The sequence below is a fragment of the Lycorma delicatula genome, chromosome 3 (assembly GCF_047948215.1).
Source record: "Lycorma delicatula isolate Av1 chromosome 3, ASM4794821v1, whole genome shotgun sequence".
Classification (NCBI taxonomy): domain Eukaryota; kingdom Metazoa; phylum Arthropoda; class Insecta; order Hemiptera; family Fulgoridae; genus Lycorma; species Lycorma delicatula.
This window is the reverse complement of record NC_134457.1, coordinates 26,214,617-26,238,855: the sequence shown is the minus strand read 5'-3', so window position 1 is coordinate 26,238,855 and position 24,239 is coordinate 26,214,617. Positions and strand designations below refer to the sequence as shown.

The window sequence follows — 24,239 nt, the reverse complement described above, 5'->3', positions numbered from 1 at the left end:
TTAGTTTGTCAATTCTTAGAACTATGTTAGTGACTGCCATATGAAAAGCTGAATTTATATTCATACAATTTCTCTGTTTTGTTCTGTTGCTAGTCATTGCTGTAAACATTGATTCACATAAATATGTTGTTGGAAATGGCAGCAATACTCCTATGGCTTTTTTTATACAATTCTGAATATTCACTATGGATTTTAATCCAAAAGTGAGTTATACTTAGCGACTTAAATGACACTTGTGTAATGTAGCATTGCAACTTAATTCTGTTGTTAATATTTCTTCCAAATCAGTAAAACTTTTCTATTATTTGTTCAACAAACAGATTTAAAAACCTCATATTTCCTCCCATCTCTTTTTCATCTCTTCATCTTTCTCTTTTAGATAGAATTGATCAAGTGCAGAACTAAGTGCTGTTACATGTTTGACAACAATAGTTTTTAAATTTTTAATATTTATATTGGCTTCATTAATATATTCTGAAAATGAATGAAACATATAGTTGTTTTCCTTTACACGTTTGCACCATAGCTGTACCTTTTTTTTGAACACCTCTATTTTATTCCATAAGTCAAAAGTGGTAGCATTATTTCCTTGCAACATTAAGTTGTTTATTAATGAAAATATACCTGATAATTAAGCCAGTTTTGTAATCCAATTGTGATCAAGGAAAATATTTGTCAGTTCTGAATTTTTTGTTTCAAGAAATGTAGAACCATTTCTTGAAACAATTAAGAAAAGAAGTAGCTTCTTTTCTTAATTCGTAAAGTCTTCTTAATATTTTTCCCTTTGACAACCATCTTACTTCAGTGTGAATTAATAAATGTTCATGTTCAGAAAATAGTCTAAAATTCAGTGCGCTGCTTTTGATATAGTTTATTATTTTTATCGACTGAGTAAAAATCATTTTTTCATCTGCTACTTTTTAATTTTTTTGCAACTCCCAAATGTTTTCGTCACATTTGCAGCCCCATCAGTGCATAACCCAATACATTTTTTCCAATTAAGTGAGTTCCTTTCAATATAATTATCAATTGTTTTAAATATTTCTGAACTAGTTGTTTGATTAAAAAGCTCAAGACAACAAAAAGATTCTTCTTTTATGTCAATTATTTTGTAATCAATAAAACGAAGATAACATATCAGTACTGCTTTATTGTAATATCAATAGATTCATTGAGTTGAAGAGTGAACAATGATCTGGTAACTTTTTGGATTAATTGGTATTCAACATCAGTTGCTAATTCACTGATTCTGCGCTGAACAGTATTGTTAGAAAATAGTAAGGTTCTTTGATCTGCAGCAGCTGTACCTAGGATTTCAGTATACACATCTATTAAGCACAGTTTTATTAAGTCTTCGGCAATAGAATAAACTTTTCTGCATTTAGCAATTTATAAAGCAACTAAATATAAAAAAATTTGTTGACAAGAAGAAACTTCTTCAAAGATAAATTTTGATTTTTAAATTCAGCACTTTTACCTTCAAAAAATTCAAGTGTCTTATTTTGTAGATTTGAATGTTTTGTTTGTAAATGACATACTGATTTTGTGGGCTTCATACAATCATTTCATAAACTTTCACTGCATATGACGCATTGAGGTCTCAGAAAATCTTCAGATTCTGACAAAATAAAACCATATTTTAAGTAATCTGAGTTATAATGACAAGCAAGATAGCATCGTTTTGGTGGAGGTGAATCTTTTCCAGAATAACTAATATTCGAAGCACTACTGCTACTAGTGGTCAGCTTTTGAAAGAGGTCTGTAATACATTTTAATTTTTTCTTTTCATTGCTCATTTCTAAGCATCTGAAATATATAAAAAAATTAATGCCAATTATTAAATAAACAGTACACACTTACTTATTTTTTATGTTTAACAAATTAAAAATGTTCATAATGCTATCTAGCACAGAAGAAATTTAACTGTTTAAAACTCAGCAAATAGTATAACAGAACACCAATTTCATACGACTGATAAGATAGTAGTAAGACTGCCAGATGTAAACTCGCAGTTGTATGGTAAGCAAGTGCTCAGTTTTCTCAGTTCTATGAATTATTATTGTCATTAAAAAAATGAATAATAATTAGGCTTACCATACATCTAGGATTAGCTCAGACAGTCCTGGTTTTTTAGTGCTGTCCAAGATAATGTACAAGGTTTAAGAATTTTATGACTGGCAAGATTTTTTTTTAATTTTAGACCTGTACGTTCAAAATCAAATTTTTAAACATTCTCTTACAATTGTGCATCTCTCAGCAAGCGCTGATTTCAATTTTGATGGAGGTGTGGCTACCAGTCTCCCCACAAATTTTTACTTAGTTTGGCAACACAGCAGGGGCAGTATGTTTATGGTTTTGTGTGAAGTATCTCATCTACATGTTTTTGATCATTTTATCTCATATTTGTCTCGTCGTTTAGAAATGGACAAAAGAAAATGTGTGTTTAATGTTAACCTGCAACAGGAATACAAATTTTTGAAATTGTGTAATGACAGCAACAATGAATGTGTTTATTGCACACTATATACTGCAAAATTTTTCTGTTGCACATAAAGGAAAGTGTGATATTGAAGACCATGTGAAAACAATTAAACATAGGAGTGCTATTAATGCTACTGCTTCAGCAAACGAGATTTTTTTAAAGGCAAAGATAGGAATAACAATAACAGTGATCTGTAGTGTGCTGCTAAAGAAGCTACATATATTTTCAAACCACACTTCTAGACACGAAATCAGTTTCGAAACATCAGACTGCACATCTAAACTGGTTAAAAAGTTATATGACTCAAAATTTTCATGTGCTAGAACCAAAACTGAGGTAATTATTGTTAATGTTGTTTTACCATTTATATTTATTGGAAAATCAAAAATGTGTTGCATTCTTTGGAAAACATTAATTATGTAACAGTAACAATGGATAGCTCAGACAGAAGTGAAGTAAAACTTGTCTGATTGTTGTAAGTTATTTCAGTCTGGAGGAGGGAATTCAAGTTGAACTTTTAAATTTCGATGAAGTTTCAAGTGAAACTGCTCAAATTTTGACTCTGTATCTTTTGCAGTGTGTGAAAAAATACAAACTTAAAGAAAAGTTGATTTGTTATACTGCTGATAACACTAAAAGTAATTTTGGTGGTGTGAAGAGAAAGGGGGATGAAAATGTGTTCAGAAAATTTCAAAGTGATTAGATAGACCTATTTTAGGAATTGGTTGTTCTGCCTACATTGTACACAATTCAGTACAAACAGCATGTGATTCTCTACCCCTGGATATAGAAGTTATTGTTATAACAATTTATAAATATTTTTACATATGTACAGTAAGAGTTACAAAACTTAAAGAGTTCTGTGAATTTGTGGAAACTGATTACAAAAAAATATTATCATAGCAGCACAAGGTTCCTTAGTTTGTTATCTGCAATAGAAAGAATTCTTTCCATTTTTGATGGCCTAAAATTATACTTCTTCTCTTGTGACAAATGCCCAAAATTAATATTTGATTTTTTTGAAAATCTAGAAAGTGAACTGCTTTTGGCATTTTTATATGATATTTTACCGTTATTTAATAATGTAGTTTGGAAATTAGAAACTAATTCTGTCACAGCAACAGAAGCATTTCAGACATATTCTGAATTAATTTGTCAACTTCAGAAAAGAAAAACCCACAGATTTATACCACCTTCTGTCAAAGAATTGCTATTCACTCTAAAAGAAAATAATGATGTTCAGGAACAAAAATTCTTCTCAAGTGTAGACAATTTTTATAATTCTAGTATCCAATACTTACAGTTGTATTGATAAAGTTAGTAAATTTCAGTGGATAAATTTACAAACTGAAATTGCCTGGTCTGATTTAGAAGAGTGCACAAGTTGTTAATGAAATTATAAATGATTCCATAAATATTGGTGACCTATTTGATGAACGTAATAATTCAAAACCAAAGAGTAGGTACCAATTCTGAAAAGGTACCAGATACGATTGAAGAGAAGTGGAAAGCAATTTTTAAGGTGTTTCAAAAGACTGATATTTCATGTTGCAATACTTCTAAAATGGTTGAGTTTCCGATGTCTTTGCCTGGGACATCTGCTCCAGTTGAGAGTTTTTTCAATTACGGGGAAAAATTGGTTTGCAGAAAGAATGGGGTAGACTTTCAGTATCTACTGTTAAACAACTGCTAAATGTTAAAGTTAATTTAGAACTTCCTTGTTGTGAATTTTATGATGTAATTAAAACAAAAACCATTTCTGAAAAAAGTCATGTCTAGTGAAAAATACAACTGAATAAATAAACGTTAATGTTTCAGTAAACTGTTAAGACTTTTAAGTAATTTCAAAAATATGGTAAGCCTAGCAATAAATACAAAGAAGTTCACAGACTACTAACATTTTTCTGCGGACGACTGATTGAGAAACAGAGGTCTAGACTGTAGGGGAGTGAGTGAGTTGCTCCCAACTGAAGGTCTAAAGGAAATTTTGTGTTCTGATGGCCAAGTATGGGTGGGCGTTGCATTAATAAACACAACACTCTGGTAAGTATCATGTTGCTTATTCTAAATAACTTCAAAAGCATTTTTCAATAGACTTCAATTTTCTTGATTGTGGAGTCTTGAGATAAAAGGTCTATAAACAGTTCTTTTTTTATCTAAAATAATCTGCAGGAGATCTTTTAAATGGAAAATGTTCAAAACATTTTATCCATGTCTATTACTGAATCATTTATTGCATGTTCTTCATAAATGTCACACATGTAACGGTGAGTTTTAGCTAGTTTAATGTTCATGTTGAAAAATTGGATCATTGACTGAATTTCACATGTGGCAGGCTTAGAAATTATGAGCAAACACCATGAAGCTTACGCACTGTTAAATTTATGAAAACTGTACCAGTTGCCTAACCAGTCAATCAAGAAAATCATCACTCATGTTCATCATCAAAACAGCAATGCTGCAATGATACTATTTAAAAAGCTGAGCTCACTTTCTGGATATCCCTTGAGTTAAACTTTTTCTGTTGTAATAACATGTTATTTTTTTATAATGTTTTAAAATGATTTAATGCTGGTTCCTCTGTTATTTAAAGTTATTGTATTGCTAAGTATAATATTTTATGATTTCATGTATTTACATATGAGAAAAAAATGTTATTTATTAATCATTATCTCTAATTATCCTAATCATATCTTTTTAAATTTTATTTCAGGTTCAGCCAACATTGTAACTGGAGAAACTAAAAGTTTGTTTAGTGCAGCTAGATCTGTATGTATTTGTTTTATTCTGTATAATTTTCTTGTGTGTTTGTTTTTGTGTGTATGTATGAATGCATGTGTATGTTTGTGTCATTGATTATTTTAGTTAAAGTTGTAAGATTAGGTTTTTTGAATAGAAGTAAAGTTAATGTAACGATTATAATAAAACTTTTTTAAATAGGCCTCTTATGAAATGAGAAATGTGTGGAATACTCATTGTGAAAATTATAGAATTGATTTGATCAATTAGGTTAATTTTTTTTTTTCTATTAAATGAACATTATTCTTATAACCAATGATTAAACCTTGACTAGAATGAAAGAGAAAAAAGATTAAGATATCCATTGGTATATTCTGATAGAAATGAATGCAGAAGATAACTGTTAATGAATATAAAAATTTCACTGAGGTGTATATTGGAGGAAGTTATATAGTTGTAATAGTTAATATTCACATAATACATATTAAAAGAAAAAAAAGAAAAGTTTGAAAATTGGGTTTAGGTGAAATAGGCAACAATTTGTAAAGAAAATATAAAAATGTACATCTGTTTTGAAATTACAATCAAGGATATAGAATGTTAACAGAAACAATCAAAAAAAGCTATAGGGGAAATCAGAAAGTATGTGTGGCAGAAGTAGAAACGAATAGTGGTAAGGGCATTGTCATAAGAGGTGCTGAAATGAAAAAGGAGCTACAAAAAAATTTAAGAGATTGAAAAAACATATGGAGGAGTTCATAAAGAAAGTGAGATGAAAAAAAAGGTTGGAGTGCGTAGAGAGTTGCAAAGTTGTTATACTTTGCTGGCATTGTTTATTTATATTTACTCTTGCATAGGGGAAAAATAATGATACTTGAAAAAATTTTTAAATGTTTAAAAATCAATATTTTTTTACATTTTTTGCTTTCCTATCCTCAAAATCACTTTCCAGGTGACTTTTTAATCTGTCTACGTTTATTTTGTTAAATAGAAACAAAAAAAATTCCACTGAAAAGTATATGACCAATACAAAGAAATTACCTGCATATGATTTTTTTTTGGGGGGGGTATACCCTATCCCCCAAAAAAACTATGATGGAATATTATTTTATTTTTATTATTAAAGATTTAAATAAACAAAAAAAAAATTGAGTTAACTATGCAATAAATAAAAAGATAACTTTTTTCAATTTTTGGGGAAGGGGAGAATTTGGTGGCAATTTTTTTTTTTAATGGTAAGATGAGCATGTACACATAGCTTAATGTAAATTGGGGCTATGTTTGCATAATTTTGAGAAAATTGACCCCAAGAAACAGTCTACCCCACTCTCTAGAGATATTATTGACTTTTCCAACAAATTGCTTGCCTCCCCCTTCCTCATTTACAATAGTATCTATAGAAATTTCATCAAAATCGGTTTATCTAGTCAAAAGTTATTAAGCTTCAAACACGCATACAAATGTACAAAAATTACTCCCACTTCTTTTTGTTTTTTTGGTCCCTAAGTCATTTAACATTGAGAAATGAAAAATCCAATACCCATAGCTATAGAGCTATGATTGAAGAAAAGTAAAAGTGATACTATGATGCTATTCATTTATTATTTAAAATATGCATTCACTGTCATATGAAAAGACATTGTTAAGAATGCTATTTACTAATTCAGGTAGTTTTTGTGTTGAAAATTTTTAAATCAAATGGCAGCAAAAAAAAAACTTTATACTGTCAAACTACACCATAAAATGTAACAAAAATTTGAAATAATTAAGTATTCAATTTTTTTAATCTCTATCATGTGCAAAATAATTATAAACAATTTTGGCCCTAAGGTTGTATTACACTTAATAAAAAACTGTTTACTTCAAGACTGTAAACAAAAAATGGTTGTTATTGACTTATCTGTGACAACCAATTGAATTTACTTCAAAAAAAAAAAAGATACTAAAAATAGAACTAAAGTGAATGTTTTTAAATTGGAAATATAATATAATTTGGCGTAGGTAAATATTTTAGTGATTTTTTTTATAAGTAAACATTACAAGTTAATTGAACAAAAATTGACGCAATAAAAAATTAACTCTTGTTAATTCTTGAGTTAAAATATATGTGTTTTGATACAATGTATTTATGTAGAACTTGTAAAATGTAATGTTTTCTTTTTAATTTCAGTGGTGGCAAGTAGATAAAGTTTCACCCATTAAGCTGTTTGATGAAAACAAGTCAATTTCTGGCTTCAATTTGCGTCACTTTTTACACCGACAGAATGGTAGTGAGTTTATCAGTTCCACATTACAGAAAGTCTTTGATCTCTGGAAAGAGAAGAAAATCAAGCCAGTAATAGATTCAACATGGGCCCTAGAAGATGTGAGTATACTTAAACAGTTCAGAAGCATTTAGTACACTTAATTTTATTACATCATACAATCATTAATAGATGTCTCAGAATTGAGCTTTTATTACATTTCATTCAGAATATTGTAAATCCTAATTATGCTCAGGTTAAATTAAACTACTATTCTTTTTGATCAGTGTTACATTCATCATTAATTGAAAAAAATAAGTCCAGTTTATTTATTCTGTAATCTAATCTTCAATTTTCCATTCCCTGTATCTAATGTAACTTTCTTTATTAACTTGTTTTCTACACCTACATCCCATTACTCTGTTTTTAAAATTTCTAGATAGCAAATTTTAACTTAATATTTTTTTTAATAAACAAGAGGTTATATAGGCTGTGTTAAAAACTGTTGTTTAAGTTCATACTAAAACCAAATTACACTTGGGGAAAAAAATTGTTACCTGGAATTTTATAAGTGGAAATGGTTAAGGGGCTTATAATAAACGTAAAAAAGGTAAATGCATGAGCAGAGGTGGTGGTGGAGGGTTGATTTGGGGGGGTTGAAAAAAAATTTTCCAATACAAAAGTTGTAGATCATGCAAAAATCTACAGCTTTTGTAAAGGTAACTTTTTAACATAACTTCAAAATTTCCAAAAATCATCTTTTTTTGTTTTTTATTTTTAATTTATGCAAAAATAATTTAATTTTGACGGAACTTGGTGAAAGTATACCTTTCTATGTCTTAAATAACCACAATTTTTTTTTGACGTCAACTTTTGCAGGAAATTGCAATAATTTTTTAACTCCCCTTTCAACTCTCCAAATCAACCCTCTTCCTCCCCCCCCCCCCACAGATCGCATTTATTTTTTTATGTTTATTATAATTACCTTTACCATTTCCACTTAAAAAAGTCCAAGTAACAATTTTTTCCCCTCTAAATGAGTTATTTTGATCGGGCTATCAGTACAAACATGAATTTGGGTTTCAGTGATTTTTAGTCAACTGTCTTGGAACTCGTTTTGCAACAATTCAACTAATCATGAATAAAGGAATGGATGGTGCTGATACTTATACTACAAATTTAGCAGCTTCCTTAATTTGTATGCGTCTGTCCTTGTGAATAAAATCATTAATGCAGTTTCCAAAGTATTAGTTAAAATTTCCACTTGTCTTCTGTTATGATGAAAATTAGGACACTTGTTCTGTCAGATTTAGACTGTTCAATCCACTTGTAAAAATTAATACTGTAAATGCATTTTTTACCATACTGCTTTAACATCCACTAGTGGATTTTGGCTGATTTTACACGTTCAGGAAATAAAAACCTTATCACAGAACTGTGTTATTCCATGGTACATATTTTAAAGTGGAGAAAACATTTTGAAATAAACAAAGAGATTATAATAATGGAAATTCTTTTTGAACAGCTGATATTTTCTATGATCTTGAACATCAGACAGTTTCAGTTTATTCTAGTAAATACTTTTTTCATTGTTGCATATATTTTTTAATTATTGAATAACCCTTGTAGCATCAATAAACATGTTTTATTTCTTTGATAATAATCAACCTTGTATTTACTTTTATTTTAAGTAATGATTGTGTGTATGAGTGTAGATTTATTTCATGAATGTTTGATTATTTTTATAGGTACCCGAAGCCATGCAGAAAATGCATGATCGAAAAAATATTGGAAAAATAGTACTCGATCCAAGTTTGGAACCTAAACCAAAGCCAGCAACTCCTGCCAAAGGTAAAGGAAAGAGCAGCGATAAGGAAGAGAAAAAGAAGGAAGAAAGTAAAGAAGAGAACAAAGAATCGCCTGATGCTGCAAAATCACCTGATGCTGCAACAGCTTCAACACCCGGTAATTAAAAATCAGTACTGAAATTAAAATTATTTTACCATGTTTACTTAAAATATTTCCTCAAAAGAGATTAATTTTCAAACAGAATTCAATGGAAGTGCCTATTAGGTGCCACAACTAAACAGCTTTATGAAATAAGAGACAAGAATCACTCCTAAAATAGTAGTCATTCTCAAGAATAACAAGCATCTTACAACAGACTTATTAGTGAAAGTGAGGAATGAAATAGTTTCTTAACATTTTCTTCACTATTTTGTTTGTGTGTGTGTTTGAGCGTATATGTGCGCACAATATATATATTGCTCATTGGCATGATAAACCCATCAAATTTCAGATGACGTTTAGCCATACTAGAGACACCTTCAATTTGTCTTCTACAAAGACTCTAGCTACACAACAAACATCACATCACTTTCATAGAAAGCAGCTCTAACATATCTTGAAGCTCCATTTCTTTACTTATCCCACATCACAGAGAATATGTTACCCATATTTTATCCATATCATGGATAAAAATAGTTCTCATTGATAAAAAATCTCATATAGTTTTAAACAAAAAGTAATAGTAATATTTTCTAACATATTTTTGGTCTTAAGTAAGCTAACATGTATACTGAATATATATATATATATATATATTACTTGCTGTAACCATAACAGTTGTCGGCGACCTTGGATGAGTCACAGGTTTACCAAAAAATGAAGCGTAGTTATTCTCTTTAATAACAAGCATCTTCCTATACTTGACTTATTAAAGAAAGTAAAGGATGAACCTCTTCACTGAGCCAAGCCCAACTTATCAGCATCCCATACCTACTGAAATGCATATGATATTCAGCTTGTAAGTGATGCCTTCATAGACTTCATGAAGACTATTTTTTAAGTAAAGTCTGAATGGCTATAGCTATGTAAATTTTGCATGGCTGTCGAAACGTGCATGTGCCCTGGCTCTTGGCATGTCTTGCACAAATGCAGATGCAATTTGCAGTTGCAACGTCACTGTGTGTGATTTATATGAAATTATGATTTATATAAATTATGATTTATTGAAATTTAAATGTTTTTAATAATTGAATGGTTTGCCAATTGTGAAATACGGTATGTGATTTAATTTTCGACTGCAAGGAATGTGTCAGCAGTGGACATTCATTGCCAGATATGCGAGGATTATGAGCCTAATTCAATGAATGGCAGGAAAGTGCATAAATGGTAAAGATTGTTCAAGGATGGGCAGGACAATATCCATGATCAACTGTGATCAGTCCGACCTTCTTTAATCATAGACAATTTGGTGCGCAAAGTGATGCAAAAATTTCTGAAGATTGGTGATTCACAAGCTTCACTTTGTTGCTAATATTCCCACAAGTTTCAAGGTCAGTGCTACACAAAATCATTTCTGAAATCTTGTAGTTCAAAAAACTGTGCTCGCGATGGGTTCCCAGACTGCTTTCTGAAGAACATCAAAAAAGGAGAAGAATAATAATTTATTTTCCAAACAAAGAATACACTTTTGAAGACAAACAGTACAATATTATTTACAATATACAACAGAGTTACAAATTAGACATAGCTTATGAATTATATAAATACTTCTGTTGATCTACAAGAGTTTGTACCTGTAGCTTCTTAGTTAACTACAACAGGCGCAGAAGAGTAACTAGTTTTCTAATTTAAAATTGTGATGCAGTAATTTATGATGAAATAATAGTTTTTGTGATTTCATAATAGTTTGAAAAATTAGGTACTCCTTAAGGCACAGTCCTGTTTTAGGAGTTGCCATCAATTTATGATTAAAACATTGAAGAATATTAAAGATATTTAAATGAAAACAGAAGTGGCTAAGTAGAAATTTAACAATAAATGTTTGTAAAAGAATGGCTGAATCTTTAATGCTGATAATTATTGAAAGAATTACACCAGGTATCAAATTATTTTAGATAATTGCTACACATATGATGGGATCAGAAACACAAATATGCATTACTCTCATGAATCAGTTAACTAATCAGAAAATTTCTTTGGACCTATCACTAACACTAGTTTTCAATACATACATCGATGATGTGGGTCTGCAGCAAAAAGTTTTTTTTATATAATATTCAACTTATCCAGATATGTTAGCTACTTATGCAGATTCATGTGGCAAAAAACCTACAGACACCTGCTTTTATTCTGCAATTTTAGCTGCATTAATATTTTATAATCATAATGCAATAGTATATATTTTAATCGTATAAACATTTTTAACATGATGGGAGTATAACAGAATGCAACCAACTTAATATTTTTACTGCCACTAAAAAGTATAATTAATTAAAGAGGATATAATGAAAAATATGACTGAACTATTTATATTTTTATATAGGTCTTTTTATTTATTTTATCCATTGTTTAATAATAGAGTATAAATTTTTCAAAAATTAAATTTGAATGTAAAAAATTTTAATCTTTCTCTTGGTGGGATTTGTTACTAATAGTCAAAAGAACAATTGTTTTACAATATTTCCTTGTTGCAGTCAATAGAACTTTAAAGTTGATAATTATTGGAAGAATTGCATCTGGTACCAAAATTATTTTAGATAAATAAGCAAATAATAGGATCATAAATGCTAACATGCATTACACTGGGTGTAATTTGTCAGTTGTCACTAAAGCAGAGTTATTAAAATCTAATACTGAAATTAAGTATTGTACTTCTTGATTTTAATTTTTTTTTCAGAGGGTAAAGAGAAAGAAAAAGAGAAGGAAAAGGAAGGTTCCTCCAGTTGAGCAGATGCTATTACCAACAACGTTTTATGATAAATTATATTATTATTTAATATTATGATGATAAATTTTTATTAATAATAAAAAAAATTCATGGTATAAAACTACAAAAATCAGAAAAGGTTAATAAATGTTAAAAAAAGAATCATATTGTGTGTTAAAACATAAGTTATATGTACATTATCACTATTGATTTTAAAAATAAACAATTCTGTGTCTATACGCATTAATAATTATTGTTTATTAATTATAGCTTTATTTATCCAGCAGTGTAACTCATATTATGATACAATCATACAAAATTTCATAGTAAATTATAGCGACTGTAATCTCCATATAGGATAATTGTAATGTATATTAACCCATTGCGATTGCAATTTTAACTCAAACTGGCCTTGGTATAACATATTTTAACTTAAATAATAAACTTAAACTTACAGTGTTTAAAAGGAAAGGTTTAACTGGTTAGAATTATTGTATTATTTTGTATTGGATTGTTATATATATATCAAAGGAATTTTAACTAAGTATTCTTTGTTAAAACTGATATTTTCTTTGAATTTATAATGATGTTTCTCTTCTAATATTTTTTTTCAATGCAGACTATACAGTTTACAGATTCTTACATTTTTGTAAAATGTTATATATCTTTTTGATCCTTAAAAATATTTAGTAATTATCATCAGTGGATATCTGTCATTGTCACTTTTTGATTTAGATGAAGTAGTATCATCATATTATAGCATTCAAATGATTATTTGTTTTATTAATACACTTGAAATTATTTTTAAAATATAACAACAAAATAATGTACTAAAATTAAAAACTACTCATGAACAATTAACTCCTTGTACTTTCTTTGTTCAAACCACATGATATGAAGGAAAGGAAAATTATTGGCCATAAGAGGGGAAAATTAAAAAAAATACAATTTATTTTATCTCTAACAACAATATCTTTCGTCTTATAATCACTAGAATTAATTTTAAACAAAGACAAATTCACCTAGAAGCATGTGATAAAATTTTTTCCAAGTCTACTCATCGGCATAATGCAAGGGGTTAATATGATATTATCATTTTTATTTATGTAAAATCTTAAAAATCCAGGCTACAGTTTTTTTATTTCTTGAATTCAGTTTTATAATTGCTAAAGCTCAGAATTTGAATTGTAAAACGTACATATCTCGCAAATTAATTAAATGCTAGATGCATGAAAAAAGTCGTAATAAATATATTTATTTTTATATTTTTGTTTAAAAATTTTTTATGAACATTAAAGAAAAAAAAACAAATTTATATCACTGTTTTTAAGATACCGTGTGTAATTATGTAATTATATTAAGTGTGGAGAATTTTAATATAATCAAGAAAATTTGTCATTAATTTACTATAATTTAATTAATTTAGATTTTATATGTATTTATGTAGCCTAAAAAATATTAGCTATACATTATTTTTTTAATGAAGACTGTATAAAATGTATGTTTAATTGTCATATGTTTTATTATTATTTTATTTTTATATTTATTAAAATTAATTACAAAATACAATCTCATGATATTAAAATTCATTATTTTGATTTTTTTATTTAAATAAAAATATATATGGCGCGTATGATATTTTTTTGTAGACAAATGTTTTTTTAATGGGAGAAATTATTACATATACTGTGTGTTTAATTAAATAAGATAATATTTTTAAATGCTACGCAATTTTTTTTGTAATTGCATTTTGTTTAAAAATTGTACTATTGGAGCTAATTATTATTATTCATTGTGAAAATGCTAAAGATTTATTATTATTAAAGTTAAAAATAGAAGAATATATACCATTAGTTTTAAGCTGCATATATTATTGCCTAAAAATTAACTATTCGTGTGTTCTTATTGTGTTAATTTTAAGTTTTATTTTACTGTTTTGGCATTTTATTATATTAGTATTACCATATTATTAATATAATAAAATTATATCATAATATTACTATTAGAATTATTTCAGTCAACATTGTGAAATCGGTAATACTTCTATTGTTTAGCATTGTTTTTTCTTCATATTTTTTAAGTAGGATTATAAAATGATCTTGCTAATGAATCTGCTATTACCTTTTAGTTATATTATTACTATTTTTAAATAAATGGGCATTTAAAATTTTTGTGTTATTAAATTAATAGGTTTTAAGTCAATCATGAACATTATTTATTGCTGATAGTGTATGTTTGTATGTATGTGTTTTTTCTTGTTAATTGTTTTTCTTTTTTTCAGTTGATAATTTTATTGTTGTAACAAGTAGACAGGCTACTATTTCACTGAATATTGTTTGATAAAAAGAATTGTACAAATGATCTTTTATTACCTTATTCTTCTTGTAATGCAAAATTTCTGAATTAAATTTTTTATGCGCTGTTATTTTTTTATTTTATTTATTTGTTTAATTCTTATGTATTTATTCATATATATTTATTTTACAGTAGAAGGGGAAGATGTTTTTGTTTTTTTCATGTAGACTTGAATTTTTTTTTATTTTCAATCTCCTATAAGCAGTTTTAAAGAAATAATTTTTAATTCCCGTAAAGTGGTTAAATCATCTTGGAACTGCTCGTAATTTAGAAAATTAGCATAGTTTAGATTTAAACTCAAAAATATGTTAAAACGTATAAAATTTCCATAATTAAATTAGATGGTGTCTATGTGTAATTAAAAGCAAAACCATTCACTAGGGTCAACTGCAGCCACATCCCAACAATCCATATCTGATCTAGCTTACTGATCTTAAACTGTATTCAACTTTTTATCCTAGTAACATCTTTTATCCATAAGCCTTGTAAACTGGTTGAAGGTAAATCTCTTGGTCTGTAACCAAACACGTATTTGATGTTCATTTGTCAAAAAATGGAAAGAAGATGTATGGATCCAGTATGGGAAAAGGCAAGATTTTTAATGTATACCAGTTGGTACAAAGATGCATTATGCTGTTTGAAAAATGTGTTAATTTATTTGTTATATTTATCTCTTCTTTTCATTAAACTGTGTATGCCATGTTCTCTAAAAGTTAGTGAATCAAAAATAAGTCAATCATTCACTTCTTTGATTTTTTCAAAGAAGTTTATTGTAATAAAAAAGTTAAATCTTTCATAAAAATAAAACTTAAAACAAAAAATTCTTGCTTACTTAAGTTTGATTTCTTTATTGAAGTTTTAAAGTCTTTTTTAATTTCTTTTTAGTAATACTAATTCTGTTTTCTACAAATTTTGATAATGTACTTATAAATGGAATCTTTATGCTGGAGAGACTCAATCCTCACATATTTTCCTTTTCCTAACATTTTAAACACTGAAGAAGTATTTTTTATTTAGACGTACATGTAAGTCCACTAGTGTAGTATATATTCGACTAAAACATTCAGCTGTTTTCAATAGTATTTTCTTTAACAGTGATTTTTGTAGCACTAATAAAAGCAACTTTTATGTATTGATTTTCCTTCACTTAGAATATGGATATGAATTTCTTTAATTTAATTATATCATTTTTTTTTTTTAATAGAATATAATGAAATAAGTTAAATTCTGGTAATTGGTGTCATAATCTCCTTTTAAACAAAACTAATAAGTTTCAGATTAGTTAAATTTAAAAATTTTTATCAAAATATAGATATGTGAACTAGTTTTATAAAAGATGAGAAAATAGAAAGACAAATCTCAGAATTCCTAATGATATGTTAGCGTATATTATATGAACATGCAAAAAAATCTAAAGCCAAAAATATTTTAAATTGATCTTTAGATACTATTGATTACAGCAAGTTACAGTTTTTGCTGTTCATTAGTTTTTATATCAACATCAAACCTAAGTACATCAGGCAAATTATTTATCATACGACGTAACTCTTCAATATCAAATGTTAGCTTTCTTTAGAATATTATGGCATCTGACTAAAAATCTTGTCAAATAACAAAACATCTGAGAAAGAATTATTGGTTCTATTTAAAAAATTGATAATTCATTAAAATCAATTAAAAAAAACAATAAATGGTTCTAGGAAGATATGTAAAATTATGTTGAATAATATCTGCTAAATTTAAAAACATATAAAGCAATAATTACCTTGAAGTTTCTTATTTTGATAATGGTTGTTGATAACAGTCATGGTTCAAAGTTCCAAAATAAGAATGATTCTTTTATTTGTCTTTATTTAAAAATATTTATTTCAATGAATTCTATTTCAAACTTTTGTAGGTTTAGAATGTTAACATTTTCATAGGCATCTCCAGTAGCGTGTCCATGTTGTGGGTGTTACCAGTGGTAAAATACAGGAAATGATATGAAATTAAATTAATATTTAATTTCATGCCCTCTTTAATTATAAATCTCAGAATGTTATTGATTAGAGTAATAGTTTTTATGGATAAATAAAAAAAGGAGAATGTATTAAATTGATTACCATTTGAATGTATTTTATGGCTGTGTAAACTCGATAAAAGATGGTGACATCAGGTGGGTGGGTGGCAGGGCACTTCCTATATAGATGCTGCTATTACATGGTCAGCAATTGGTAAAACATCAGTGAATTAATAAATTGATCTGCTAAATTAGTTTCAGCTTCATTGTAAGTGAGAAAAAATGTATTTAAAATTAGGTAAGTTTTATCTTTTATTATTATTATTATCACAGTATTAAATCTTTAATTTTACATTTCTTTTAATCATGGCTGTTGAAATCAATGGGTGTGATGGATTCTTTTGTTTGATTCTTTCATTTGTTCTATACACACAGTATATATTTATAAAAGATATAACTTTTTCTGTTATGGCCAACATTAAATAACATTGTAAGGTTTTATTTTTCTTGAAATAAAGATTAGTTGATGTTTATTAAGCTAAAATTTTACTTTAAAAAAATTGATTTTGTAGTGGAAATATATATAGTGTAACATTGTCTGGTAAGTATGATATAGATATATGATAGATAGGAATACTTTGAATGACCTTATAGTACTCAATATTGATTTTCTTTCTACATATATACCACTCTTGAGATGCTATCACTATGCTGATTTCTGTTGGTGAAGTGGTAGGCATCTTGGCTTTTCATCCATAGGTCACAGATTCAAATCTTGCATGTTTCATATTCTACAAAAATTCCCTTTTCATATTCCACGTACAGGCTTCTATGTAAGGTTCTGTGTAATTTCATCAAACAAAAAATAAATATATGGCAAGAAATATGTAGAGAAGAATTATCTATTAAACCTTACTTATCTTGACCCAGAATAATTAAAATCCTTTTGAGTCAGGAATTCTAGTAATAAATGCTGTCCTTTATGTAAAGAAAAATCACTTAATGTACCATTTTAATCTACTAAATCTGTTACTTATTCTGTCTTTTTGTATTATTTTGTTATTTGCTGCTAATTATCTGGATGTAAGTCATAGTTACAATTCTGTAACTGTGTCTTAAAACAATTCCTTATTCATACGAACTATGGTGTTGCACAAGATTGTTCTTTGGTAATATTAGTTTATTACTAACTATTTTCTTTTTGCTATTATTAATATCAATAAATTGTGAATGTAGAAAGAGAATAATTTGTAAGAATCTACTGTCTATATAGGCAAGATGTAATATATTACATTATGTAATATATTCAATCTAATCTTATTTAGTTGTTTGAGAAACATTCAGTATGCTTTAACATTTAGTTAATTTGCATTCAGTAAATCCTTTATTTAAAAATAAAACAAAAAACAGTCATTTAGTTTAGATTTGGAAACCAATGAAAATAAAATACTAAATGTTAGTGAAAAGCATAGTTCAAAAGAACAACAGTGTTTTCTTATACTTTTGCTTATTCTGTCTTTCTTAAAAACAATGTACTGATTCATAGTGTATACAGAATTAATTCTTAGCTAAAATTTCCACCACTTAATAGTGAAAAAGTATGGATATTGAAGAAACAATTAGTTTTATACACTGCCAGGTGCTAATTTTAATTATTTTATATGTAAACTTTGTAAAATATGTGCTTAATCATTTTAGAATCTTCACTTTATGTTATATAAATGCTTTTTTTTAGAATTAATTTCAGTCCTTAAGTTTTTTTTAATATGTAGAAAGATTCTGCTACTGAGTTAAATCAATGATATAATACCTTGTTTCTCAATAAAATGATGTAAATTAATTTATTGACTTGTACTATCTGTCTCAGTCTTTCGTATGTCTGTAATGTATGTAAAGCACCTGAATACAAAAGTTATCAATCGTACAGTGGCAAACAAATTAAATCAAACACAGTATTTTTAACAGAAAATTTTATTTTTAAAAGAAAAGATGTTTAATAGTCAAACTTACTTAAATTTAATAGTTTATGTGTCCTTTGTTTTTGATTATCTCATCACTCCTCTTTGGCATTGATTTCACTAAGGTAGAACAATGATTTTTGATTTCTTCATCTTGAAATCAAACCTGTATCACTAAACTAATAAGGTCAGTTTGTGTGCGACAATTCACTTTTCCAAGTCTTCTTTTTAGTATGGTCCATCAATTTTCAATGGGATTCCGATTGGGGGAGTTTGCTGGCTATGAGAGCAAACTATTTTTCTTTGGCATCTGTTAATGTATTGGTTCGATTTCATCATCCCATCCACAGGCGTATGTGCTCCTGGCCCCTCATGTGTAAAATATTCCCAAAATATCTTTTTGGCTGGATGTTTGGGAACTTGCAGGTGTGCTGACATAGTAGTGCTGATTTACGAATGTAGGCTCTTCCCTTGGATAAAGAAATGAGTCTTGTCTGAAATAATAGCTTTTTCACATCTCAATAGTCCTATTGAAGTCTTTTTGTCTTTATAACTTGTGTCAGTAACTGCTTTTTAGGTTTCTGAGCAATCCTTCCCACTGCCACTGCCACAATCTGCTATGAACTGTCATATCAGAAACATTAGTCCCACTTGCTCTCAATTCCTATTAAGGTCAACAGCTGACAATTGTGGATTAATTATACTTTTTCTTATTAGTAATCTATCCTATGTAAGCATGGTTTTCTTTTTCCTTTCACATTTTCCTTTTATCTTTGGAGAGACTGAAATTGTTTCCTTAAACCTTTTCATGATTTCATTTACTGTACCTAACCCCACATAACACTCACTGGCAATCTGTCCGAGTCATTTGTGTGTATTGGGACAGAGCAACAATTTTTGACTGCTTTCGTAGGGTTATATTCATTGTATTAACTAGAAACAAATATCAAACTTGTAACAGAAACTCACAAGGTCACCAAAAACTAATTGACAGTGAATTATAAAAGCACAAAAACCACCAATTCTGTTTGTATATGTATTAACAACATAACTTGAAACCAAACAGCAACCAGTCTGTCACAGAATGAAAATTCCCTACAACAGAACAAAAATTCTCTTTGTTTGGATTAATTTGTTCATTATTGTAGAAGTTTTATCTAGGAATAAAACAGCCAACCTTATGGCAAACATAAATGTCATTTGTAAGGCTGAATATCACCTCTATTTGAGTGTAGGTGATATTCAGAATTAGCAAATTTGATTTGGGGAAAAAGGCAATGAGAAACCATTTCAGTCCTAACTTTTTCCAATAAAGATAACATAGAATGGTTATTCTTGAGAATGGCATCTTCGGGTATGGCTTATCACTTATATCAGGTTACCTGCAATAGTTATAATTATGGAACCTAACATTCATATGTATAATATATAACTTTTGCCCTCAAGTTGCCTTAAGTGGAAAATTTATAGAGAATTATACAAAAATAAATTGGTTTATAATGTTTCCCTCATGAATAAAAGAAATTTTAATATTTGTGAAAAGTAAATAAAAAATTTATATAACTGGTTGAAAAAATTGTTTAGAAATTCCTAGTCCGATGGAATATTTTTCATCAGTCACTCTCATATGTAAAACATTTTATTTAGAAACTACATTTAAAACCTTCTGATATTGTAATTCTTGGGTTCTTAAAAGTTATTTTTAACCTAAAATTTCTGTTAATCCAGAAAGGGGCCAGCATACATTTATCCAGTTAGTTGGAATTAGTTCTACTATATCTAATCTTTTTGATAATATTTTAGGGAAAGATAATGGTATGTTTCCTGAATCAACACTGCCTAATAGTTATATTTCATTTTAGGAATGAACATCTGTAATTCAGTATAACTTTTATTAATAGTCATTTATACTGTAGATGAAAAATATATAGTTAAATTTCTTAAATTTTATACAACAATTAATTAGTTCTATTTTCTTGGCTATTTTTACTAATAATGCACATCATTTCAGTGCTTTGACAGTAATAAATGTAAATAAAAATAATTTATAAATATTTTTTTTTCATTACTATTATTATTTCAGCTATCATAATAGCATTTATGTATAGGTTAATAAACTTTATATAAATTATTTTTTAAATTAAAATCAATTAGATTACAGCTTTCAGTTTACTTAAAATAATTATCATTAGTTATGTCAAATACAAAATAATATTAAAAAATAATGTAAATATGTGAAAATTATTTTTATTAATGTATATTTTAGTCAAGTGTGCATGTGTAAATTAAGCACTAGAGTGAATTATATGGAAAAAAATAGGAATAAATAAATTAATTAACAATAGTTTAAATTTCACATAGAATTTTATTCAGCGATGGAAAAAGTTTAATAGATTACATATATTACTGCATTTACTGGTTCTGTATAAAAATATTCTTCATGTGCATTACAGTTTCAAAGCCAAACATTTATCTTTAGTGTAACCAAATTTTCTGATTCCTGAATTGATCATGTTTCTCTTTTTTTTTAGAAAATAGTTGTTCTTAAATTGCATTTTGGAAATTACGGGTGTTTTATAAAAAATAAAACTAGTTCTGTGAGAGGCATGATGCCACAACCATAAAAGTACTTGATTTAATAAAGAAATTCAGTTCTTGGCTTTCCGGTGTTGTGTGGTATACATACTATGATGTACATGAAGATATATCTAATAATTTATTTGTTCTCTTATATTGTTAACCTAAAACATGGTTTCATTTACTTCATCATATAATTTTTAATCCCATACAATAAATCTACACCACTTTTAATAACTAGTGCTTTTATTTAAACCAAACCAATTAAGAACAATTGTAGATCACTAGATATTAGTTGTGTGTTTTCTTTTTTGAGTCATGTTTATTTTATATCAACAGTAAGATTATCTCAAATTATTGAGAATAAATTCATTAAAATTTTAGTCCACTCTTGGACATATGAAACGTAAGAGAAAGAAGCCACTAATATAACTTCTTAGAATGAAACATTCATTTTTCTACTTTGTTTACTATCCTTTATTTTTTCATGTGATAAATGTGCCATTGAAAATTTTGAAATTAACCTAGACTGTGGTAATAAACACAAAATTTAAATATAAAATTTATAAAATAGTATAACTTAGTGTAAGGTTCACATTAATGTAACAAAAAGAGCACAGAACTGAATGCTGAAAATTAAATAAAATTTGAAACATTTATTTTATGCAGAATTGAAATTTACAGTATTCTAATAATTATCTGAAATAAGAGAATTATTAAAATTTATTAGAATTATTAAAAATTTTAATAATTAATAAGAATTTATTTAGAATTATTAACATTTTTATATGAATAAATATTTGTTCCACTTTTAAAAAACTGTGGTGTTTTACTTTTCATATCAAAAATAAAATATCTCGACTGTTGTTTTTAAACATTGCTGATATTTATGAGGATATTTTGTTCAATTTTCAATCTTTATCAAGAATAAAATAACTAGCAGATTAGGTGTCCATAAAAATATTAATACAAGAAAAGTTACAGTTGTTTCATTAATAAAGAATAAGGTTTTATACAAAGTTAGACTGATCTTTAAAGTAGAATTTACTTGTAAAAATGTAATCAGACTGTTATGAAAGTTAATATGTTTATAATATTCAGTGAGTTTGAGTAGTAGGTGGTAGATAAAGAAAAACTTAATACATATACAGTATATTCAGGACCAAAATTTTTTGTCCGTCCATAATGTGAAATAATATTTAAAAAATTAAATGAAATTTAAATTTCATTAAATTTTAACTTAATCATGATAATTGAAATAAATTAATAAAGTAGATTACTGTTTGGTTTGGGTGAAAATAATCATGATGATGAAGTTTTGAAATATGTACATGTGTTTTTAATAACTGTAGCATTGACTAGATATAGTCTGTAAGAAAAAAGGCTTGTAAAGAAATCCTATCTATTAATAATGTCATTATACTTCTATAACTAAATTCAGTATAGCATTAGTAATCTGAAGCAAAATCAGGGTTCAATATTAGTTTTCAATAAGTAAAATTATATCAAAATAAAAAAACAAAATGGTGGATGTGTCAAAAATATATTATTCAAAAAAATATTATTAGGAAAAAAAGAAGTATGACATTAATTTGATCATTTTAAACTTTGTTTTTTATGAATGGATGTTTTATGATTTAAAAAAGGCCTAACAGGCCTGTCCAGGATATTATATTGGTAAAAGTCATATAAAGTTATTTTTAGATTTGGGTATTAATAACTACTAAAAATTTCCACAAATAAATATATATATATATATATGTAAGTAAATGTATGCATACATATATGCCATATATATACCTACTTCTTTGTCAAATATATTGACTATAGCAGCAGGTGGTTACTTGTAACAATAAATATTATGCTATATTGTTTTGACTTGTTACCATTTCACATTACCGTTTATTGATTTGCTTTAACATATTACATATTTACTATTTTTTCTCATCATATTACATTAAAAACTGCACTCTTAATTGCGCAAGTGGAATAGCCATTTGATACTGTACTTAGTTCAAACTTAAAACTGTTTCTTTTTTATTTTGGTCACCTATTTGATATTTAGATTGCTGTTGCTGTACTGTATTTTTTTAATGTTTATTAAATTAAAATTACTGTTAATTGCAAAATCTACTTCCCATTTACCACATGTATAGCTGTTAAAAAATAATGTACCCTTTATTTTAGAATAATAATAAAAAATTGTTAAAGATATTAATTAGAATGACCGAAACTTTTAGTTTTTCAGTTAAAAAATCTTATATAAAATTTAAGAAGAATAAAAATACACACATTATTTACTAATGTTATTTGTATAACTAATAACGTACATGCCTGTATCTTTTGTAGTTTTAATATTTAAATAGTTACTAGTTCATTATTGATTTTTTATTTATTTATTCAGTTAATTCATATTTACATTAATACTTCATTTAAGATGTAAAAGCTGTTAATTTGAAGATTTAAAAGTAATTACTGTAATACTGTACTCTGTTTCATTAATTAATAATAATTGTACGTATGGGAGCTTGTATGCATTTATGTTGTAGCAATTATGATATAATAACAGACACATTATTGTACGGATCTCTCTTATTGTAACACATTATGAGACCAAAAATATAATTATGAGATTGAATTATTTTTTTTATTATTTTTATCCTATAAATGGGGTTAATTGAATTCCATGCCAATATTATTACAACCTTGTAGAAAAAATGAAAAATGCCAACCCATAATATTAAAAATGGTATAATTTCTGGAAAATGTTAATTCCATTAATATTTTGTAATGCAGTTTTGAGTTGTAAATATTTTATATAGCTGCTGGTTTTGGCAGTCTTTTTTAAGACAATTTATGCAGCAAGTTTTTAATTGATGAGTTCATCAGTATATATTGCAGTACATATCTTGTCATTTTGTGCATAATAAACTACTCATTTGCACTGAATTTAACAAATTTGACAAAATTGTATGTGTAAAGCGAAGCAAAAAATGGAATTGCAGAAAAATGTCAATTGCTACTAGTGTGAAAGTTTATTTAGTGTCAAAAGCAATCTTACATTATAAGTTTGTGACATAAGCACTATTTCTAAGGACATAGCACATCATTGACTGATGACTGTCAAGGAAGTATTTCCTTTATTTACGTATGTTTCTTTTTATATTTAAAA

General features: G+C 27.2%; 1 protein-coding gene across 1 annotated transcript in view; it reads left to right on the top strand.

The window, feature by feature from the left end:
* LOC142321470 (synaptic vesicle membrane protein VAT-1 homolog-like) overlaps positions 1-23,705 on the top strand; it is a 207,369-nt gene extending 183,664 nt beyond the window's left edge. Inside the window, exons 6-9 of the mRNA XM_075359574.1 lie at positions 5,196-5,251; positions 7,392-7,586; positions 9,213-9,429; positions 12,149-23,705. Of these exons, the coding sequence (XP_075215689.1) occupies positions 5,196-5,251; positions 7,392-7,586; positions 9,213-9,429; positions 12,149-12,198 (518 nt within the window). The 3' untranslated portion in view covers positions 12,199-23,705. The remainder of the gene's footprint in view (positions 1-5,195; positions 5,252-7,391; positions 7,587-9,212; positions 9,430-12,148) is intronic.
* The last annotated feature ends 534 nt before the right edge of the window (positions 23,706-24,239 follow it).